Source organism: Phragmites australis, chromosome 10 (genome assembly GCF_958298935.1).
Source record: "Phragmites australis chromosome 10, lpPhrAust1.1, whole genome shotgun sequence".
Classification (NCBI taxonomy): Eukaryota; Viridiplantae; Streptophyta; class Magnoliopsida; order Poales; family Poaceae; genus Phragmites; species Phragmites australis.
The window spans coordinates 29,499,486-29,507,247 of NC_084930.1; the positions used below are offsets into that span (position 1 = coordinate 29,499,486).

Consider the following 7,762-nt stretch of genomic DNA (forward strand, 5'->3'; position numbering starts at 1 on the left):
ACGAAATTTCTTAGTAGCTTGCTTGATTATTGTCCCCTAATTGACTTGCATTGAACGAGGAAGGAATACCAACCGGATGAGGCGCACTAGCGATTTGAGGAGGGTGGACAAGAAGATCTCGTCCTTTCAATATAATGATAAGGTTTGAATCAAATCTGACTTGTTTGATGTATAATATTGTTAACATAGTTTACAGATACGAGAGCACTGGTTGTCCTATGTATATTTTTTGAGATGGACGTATGATTGCGTGTGTTCGCTGTTGATAGTGCATATACACTTTAAGCCTCCACCGCCCACGAATCATCCACCATTCCACTGTAGGAGAGAATCCCAGCACCGACACCGCCCAGCTGTGTTCAAGGTGAACCGGCGTAAGCTCTAAGCCGTGCTGTGACATGTGACGTTTCTCCTTGTGAAATGGTGCCCCGGTCAGCTCTGTTTGCTCCGGTCTTACAGGAGAGTTGAACCGCCAAAGCGGAAGAACACTGTTAGAGAAAAAGAACCCTCACCATGCATTGTAGTTGGTCGCTACGACCGATGAACAAACTTCAAGTGAGGTCGAACGGCCGATCGATGCCACCGACCCAATTCGCATTTTTCCGTGCGTTTCTCCTTTCATCTGCAGCTTCCAGCTTGCAGGCATGGCGACAGCGACGACAACTCTCTCGTTCGCGCGTCAGTGTCCACCTAACTTTACTTGCTCGTGGTCTTCTAGAAGCCCCGGGCCCAACCCCAGTGACTCCTCTCCGCACCGAAGTACCAAACCATGGAAAGCTACCGCGGCCAGTGCGTCGCCGTCGCCATTGCTCACCTGACCTCACTAGTCACAACGCCACTACACCAACCGTTTGGTCCACCCCACCCATCTCAGATTCCCTCCTCCACTAGATAGCGCCGCGCGGTGAGCCTCGAATTGACGCCAAGAACGAAGGAAAAAGGAAGGCGCCGACGCGAGGTCGGTCGCAATGGCGGGGACGGACGCGGACACGGAGGTGCAGGTCGAGTTCTTCCCCATCATCCGCCAGTACAAGAGCGGCCGCGTGGAGCGGTTCATGAACCAGGACCCGCTCCCGGCCGGCACTGACCCCGTCACGGGCGTCGTCTCCAAGGACGTCGTCGTCGACCCTGCCACGGGCCTCTGGGCGCGCCTCTTCCTCCCGCCAGGCAGCGACGGCAAGAAGCTCCCCGTCGTCGTGTATTACCACGGCGGCGCCTACGTTATAGGCTCGGCGGCCGACCCGTTCACGCATAACTACCTCAACGCACTCGTCGCGGAGGCCGGCGTCCTCGCGGTGGCGCTCGAGTACCGCCTCGCGCCGGAGCACTCACTCCCGGCCGCGTACGACGACTCGTGGGAGGGGCTCAAGTGGGTGGCGTCCCACGCCGCGGGCGGCGGCGAGGGGTCGGAGCCATGGCTGATCGAGCACGGCGACTTTTCCCGCGTGTTCCTGGCCGGGGCCAGCGCCGGGGGCACCATCGCGCACGTCATGGCCGTGCGCGCTAGGGAGCAGGGCCTCCGGTTGCCCATCAAAGGGCTGCTCGTCGTGCACCCGTACTTCAGCGGCGCGGCGGACATCGGGAACGAGGGGACGACGGGGAAGGTGGCCAAGGCGCGCGCCGACGCGTTCTGGCGGTTCCTGTACCCGGGCTCGCCGGGGCTCGACGACCCGCTGTCCAACCCGTTCTCGGAGGCCGCGGGCGGGAGCGCGGCGCGCGTCGCTGCCGAGCGCGTGCTCGTCTGCGTCGCCGAGAAGGACGACCTCCGGGACAGGGGCGTCTGGTACTACGAGAGCCTCAAGGCGAGCGGATACCCCGGAGAGGTGGAGCTGCTCGAGTCCATGGGCCAGGGCCACGTCTTCTACTGCATCAATCCGCGGTGCGACAAGGCGCGAGAGATGCAGGAGCGCATCCTCAGTTTCCTACGCAAGTGAGCTCGCGCCCGTGCAAGGTGCAAGGGGAGGTCTCGCATGAACGAATAATTCTTCTGAGCCGAGGGCTCATGTAATTTGTGGGTATTTGATTGATGTTTCCATCACCAGGAAATAGCAAGGCTATCCTCAGAAGCTGCAAATCTGTATGCCATATTGCCATTCATTATCACGGATTGAAACAGTCCAGCAAAATTTGAAATGGGGCGGGCTGTAGTGTTTTTGCCCCCAAAATACCGCACGATGTGTTTCTTCTTCTTCCGATCTTCTCCCTCCTCTCACTCCCTCCTCCCTTACCGGCGAGCTTCTCCACCACGCCTTGCCCCCATCCCGCCATCCCCCCTTGCTGCCATATCTGTTAGCCAAAGCCATCTGCCATGTGTTAAGGGTAATCCCTGATAATGATCCTGGTTATACCAGACGATTGACGGGTTGATCTACATTTCCTATAAATGTATATCAAACTGGACTTAAGAACAACAAGATTTATCTAGATTCAGAACTTTCGTGGGATAATAGTCATACATCATGTGTATTATCTTATGAATTGAGTGAACTTATTATAAAATATCCTCTTATTTACAAGCAGAGTCTTCACCCTTTATATATCAGGGGTAAAGATGAACAAATAAACAAATCGTGCCAAACCATGTGGCAGACCAACCCTTAACGGAGCCAACTACCTCTAGCCTATCAAGACGTTAGATAGGAATGCATGCTCTACTCTGCTCTAGTCGTCCTGCATGCACTATACCATCACTGGACGCCGTCACGCTCACCTGTCAGACCATCTCACGGCATTAAATGCTACAAGACGGATCACTACCACTCCACACTGTCCCATAACCTTGCCTCGCCGAAAGCAAGCGCGTGGGGAAATAAAAAAGCTCGAGTGGGTGGCATTAAATGAGATTTGACTGGTTAGCTGAGGACCTGCTTTGCAACCAGTAAGGGCTGATCGCAGGAACCTGCTTTGCGACTAGGGGACTAGTCGCACGAGTCTCGACCAGGTCGCACGATGCAGTCATGGTCTTGACAATACCTGCTGTTGACTGATACTTGACGACGCGAGACCTGCTTCATGAGGCACCCCTTACCTATTACACCGATAGTAGCTCCCTCGTGAATATGGTGAACTGAGTGGTTCACCATAGGGGTCCGTGGTCGCTGCATGTCACGTGGTCGTGGACGGGTCTGTCACACCACTTGGGCCCCAGGTGATCGTAAATTTGCCCAATGAGTGATCGTCGACACGGCCCACATTAATGATCAACTCAAAAAATTGCATCCCGATAGGAGGTTAGATGTCCGGAGAGAGAAAATTATGGGAGAGAGAAACATTAATTGCCGCTAGGTCCTAGGGAATTTTAGTTCTCCACACGCATCCCTTCGAATTTCACGTGAATCCTTCCCCACGATGGTTGAGATACCATGGTGACCCTTTAAATTGGAGTATCCATAGCTCCCCACAAATCATTTCGCCGCCTTCCATCGCCCCAAGCCTCTTTGCTCTTATAGCTCTTCGTCTCCTCCGTCGTCTCCGTCTCCGTCTCCATCTCTATCTTTGCCCTCGTAACATCTTCCATCGTAATTTGATGGTGCGCACCGGCAGCGATTCCGCCTTCCCTAGATCCAAGTGCGACATGGCGAGGCTGAAGGCATTGCACGAGGTTGGCCTGCTCACCAACCGCCTTTCCACAGGGTACCACATCGGGGAGTGCTTGTGAAAGTGCATCTAGGGCCCCTATGTGGGTTTTGGATAATTGATGATAAGCGATTAAGGAACTAATGAGGTTTAATGAGTTTATGAAAAAGTATTAATCCCATGAAGAAGTTAAAAGATGCTAGTGACCCTCAAAAAGTAAAAGAGAAGCGACATGTGGTTACTCAATAGATTTAAATTCATTTTATTTTTGAATTTGAGTATAGATATATCGTACTATCAAGAGGGATGCGTATAAATTGTCTTGAAGATGTCTCAGTGCTCAAAGTACCCTTTTAACCTAAAGATGACAGACACAGAATAGTCCAGGAACACCGAGAAAGTCTAAATTGTTAAGTGCATTTAGAAATTCTGAGTTGCTGGAACCTCCAGATGAGGCTCCGCGCAGGGGTGCTCTATCGTGGTTTGAAGTACCAACCCAACCCAGATGTTCCGAACTGAACCCGGATGTTCTGGGTAGCTGGAACTTTCGGATTAGTTCTGGCCTGGGGTCCCTGGTGCTTTTCTTGTATGAACCCTAAAGTTTCGAGTGGGTTTGGAAGTTCTGAATTCTGATGTCTTTATCCGAACCATTCGGATGAAGTTCCAAGTAGGGGTCCTTGGTTGCTGTGGTCGTGTGCAACCCAAAAGTTATGGGTTCTACCCAGAACTTCTGAGTTAGACCAGAACTGCCTGTAACGGCTAGTTTTAGAGGTTGAGTATATATATCCCCTCACCCGTTTTGAGGGGGGCTGCTACTTCACACGAAAAGAGACAACCTTCAGAGCCAAAAAGCACACACTCTCACCTTCCGTTAGCTTGAGATTTGCTAAGATTTGAGAATTGAGTTGGGAGTTTAAGATTGAGTGCTAGTGAGCGTCATTCCAACCTTTGAGCACTCGAGTCTGTCAAGCTAATTGGTTTTGAGTTGTTACTCTTAGAGCTTGGAGCTCCTAGACGGCTAGGCGCCACTTGTAAGCACCCAAGCTTGTGGTGTGCCACAAGATCATTTGTAAAGGCTCCTCCTCATCACTATAAGAAAAGAGGACATTTGAGTAAGCCCAACCTCGATCTAAGTGGTCGCTTGATGAGGAAAGGGTTAAGAGAGACCCGGCCTTTTGAAGCTCCTCAACAGAGACGTAGGAACCTTATTGGAGGGGTCCAAACTTCAGGAAACAAATCCTTGTCTTCTTTACTTACTTGTGTTTGTTTTTCCATTCTTACCTTTTGGGTGATTTTCTTCGATCTACGTGTTTGTGAGTTTGTGGTTGCAGGTGAACCATTGCAGGGTCTTCCTGAAGTCGACTTTTTGCGCCTAGTCATCGACGAGGTCCTGGAGGCCTCCGGTCAGGGCACCCCAGGGAGTGGCCCTGCCTCCTCCGTATCGATCTGGTCGTGCTTCCGACACATTTGATCGCCGAGGTAGGCAGACAGCCCTAGACCATATGTCAACCACAGGTGGAGATCTTGCATGCAGTACTGGTAAGCAGAGGAGCGACCAGCCTCGCCCTGAGCTAGTCGGGGACCAAACTACTTGCAATCAAAATTCAACCACGGTCGAAGGAATGGCGAGCAATGCCAACCACCAGGGGAGCGATCAGTCACTCCTCTAGTCCACTGGGACTGACCAGTCTACTCATCGAGTCTCTGCACAAGGGGAGAAAAGGCCGACGGAGGGTTCTGCTTCGGCGGAGGTGTCCAAATGCGCCTGTAGGATGCCGTTTGCCCGCTGCACGATGGCAGATGTGGCCTCCCCATCGAGTCAACTCAGTGGTTTCACGAGGTCACTAGTTGTGCTTATCCCTCCGACCACATAGTAAGTCCCCCGTTTAGGCATAGACATTTCAAGTTCTTTTTCATGACTCTGTAACTTGTTGTCGCTACAGGTCCTCTACCCCATCAATGACTCCAGTAGAAACTCCTCCTTCAGTGCCTCAGCTAGACATTCCAGCCCCTGAGCCAACTACGGTCCTAACGCTGTCTCAAGTGCCCACCATGACCCCCGCACCTTCAGAGCATATCAGGGGGGCAGTTCTGGCCTCCGACTTTCTCTCCCTAGTCGCCAGCCTCCCCACCTCCATCAGCCATCTGGTCACTGTTGAGGAGGTGGCAGACCACAGATGCGCTGAGTTGGAGAGGCTGGTGGCTGAGGAAAAGGAGGTGAGGCGCGCGCTTCAACAGGAGAATGCCACACTTCAACAGGACAAAACTTCATTTCAAGAGGAGAGGGCTACACTCATCGCTCAACATTCCAAGCTAATGGAGGATGAGCGGGTGACTCGCGACTTTCTTCAGACTGCCTTTATGGCGATGCAGGGGCCCCTGAAGAGCATTAGGCTGGAAGCCATCGAGCCGAAGGAAGAGTCCGCGCAGGGCTGGGCCTACTCCATCAATGTCTTGGTGAAGAAGTTCACCCAGCTCCTGAGCATCCTAGCAACGAGGACAGCGGAGAATGTGGTGAAGGCAGCTAAGACTACGACAAGGTATGTTCTCCGGTGCTACCGCAACAAGGGCCATTAGAGTTCATAGGGTCTCTTTTTTGGGTGGAGACCGAGGAAGAGTAAACATCAGTCTGTAATTTAAGTTCGTATGATACCTGACTGACCTTCCTCATTTCTTTAATGGGCTTGTGTGGATGCTTTGGTCATAGAGTCCTCGAAATAACCGAATCATAGAGTCTCTAAAATAACCGAATCATCTGCTCGCTTCGAGCCCCGAGCACCACCATTAATGACATCAATGACTAGCGCGGTCGTGAGGCAGTGGTCGAGTGCAAGCTTGGTTTTGCGGTTCAGCGTGACATCCTTCAGAGTGATCTTCAAAGTGTGCCAGTCTTGCCACAGACTAAGCCACGTGTGGTCTTAGGCTAGTCAAGTAATACCAAACCAGCTGACTTCTGCGTGCTCTATGACTTGTTTCCGACCAGTTTGTCAGGACAAACTGCTCGCGGTGCAAAGGGACTTGGAACAGATGTCGAGGGAGAAAAACTAGCGGCGGACGTAGTTCTACGATTGTCTTAGTTGGGTGTTCACTCCCTTTGAATCGCTATTCCAGGCTGCCGACATTCATGTCCGCCCAACCCCTAGGGATACCATGACCGGTCATATCAGCTGGTTTTTGGTGGCCTCCTTGGAGGCAGATGACCTTGAGCAGAGGCTTCGCAAGACCGTCGGCAACCACCTCTTTGAGGTAGGAGTCTCTGGCGCCTACCTTGCCCTTGCCTGCGTCAGCAGTCACTTATCTGACCTTGACCTTGCTTTGGTAGTATCTGCAGGTTTTGATGGTGTTTAGTGGACCACGGTGGAGCTCAATGACTGCACAGACTCATTTATGTATGCAGCTCACTCCCTTCTTTGGACCAACCAGTTCAACCCACTAAGGGGCATCTTCAGATCCAAGGGACACTGAATAAAATCATTAGAACCAGTCCTCGGGCAATATCCAAGTGGTCTTTTGTACTCGAGGATTTGTTTCCATATAAATTTTTCCATGCTCGTGCGGTGGGCAGGCTCGACTGGTCAATACTTCTTGAGGGGAATCCAAATTTTTGTATCGCTCGCTAGCTTGGCTCATGGTGCCTAGGACAGCCCTTAGCAATACAAGCTCTTTGGTAGCGACCAACGCTAGACCCGAGTTTGGACTTGTGGCCTCGTGGTCGGTATCCAACAGCCGCCGGTACCCCTGATACTAAGTGAGCGACAAATCCTTCTTAATTTGTTTGGCACTCACCACGTGAGCAATCGGTCAAAATAAAGTGATAGCATAAAAAGGAAAACCTAAATTGCTTTAGCCCCTGACCGTCTAGTTGGTAGGAAAGTTGCCGACCAAGCGGTCTGACCCTTGAATTAGAAAAACTTACAAGCTGAAGGGAGATCATTCGAATTAGAAAAAACTTACAAGCCATATTCCATGTTCATTCGGAAGATTCTGCAAAAAAAGAGAAAAAAATAGCTCATTTTTAAACAGCTTTATGCATAGAACTTGCGTAACTAGGCTATGTTCCATGAGTTGTGCAATTCATGGCCATCTTCCATAGCTAACTTGACCGTATTAGATCGGATAACATCGACCACTTTGTAGGGCCCCTCCTACTTGGGAGAGAGCTTATTTCGGTTTGCCCTATTCTGAA

At 51.5% G+C, this 7,762-nt stretch overlaps 1 protein-coding gene across 1 annotated transcript; it reads left to right on the plus strand.

Annotated features, from left to right (window-relative positions):
- Positions 1 to 838: 838 nt before the first annotated feature.
- On the plus strand, positions 839 to 2,133 carry LOC133930621 (tuliposide A-converting enzyme 1, chloroplastic-like). Its single transcript, XM_062377301.1, has one exon. It carries the CDS (start codon positions 969 to 971, stop codon positions 1,932 to 1,934), a length of 966 nt encoding a protein of 321 aa, XP_062233285.1. The 5' UTR covers positions 839 to 968; the 3' UTR covers positions 1,935 to 2,133.
- The last annotated feature ends 5,629 nt before the right edge of the window (positions 2,134 to 7,762 follow it).

Bases quoted from the DNA above. Each gene is read 5' to 3' on its own strand.
- LOC133930621 (XM_062377301.1), top strand. From the start codon at position 969: ATGGCGGGGACGGACGCGGACACGGAGGTGCAGGTCGAGTTCTTCCCC.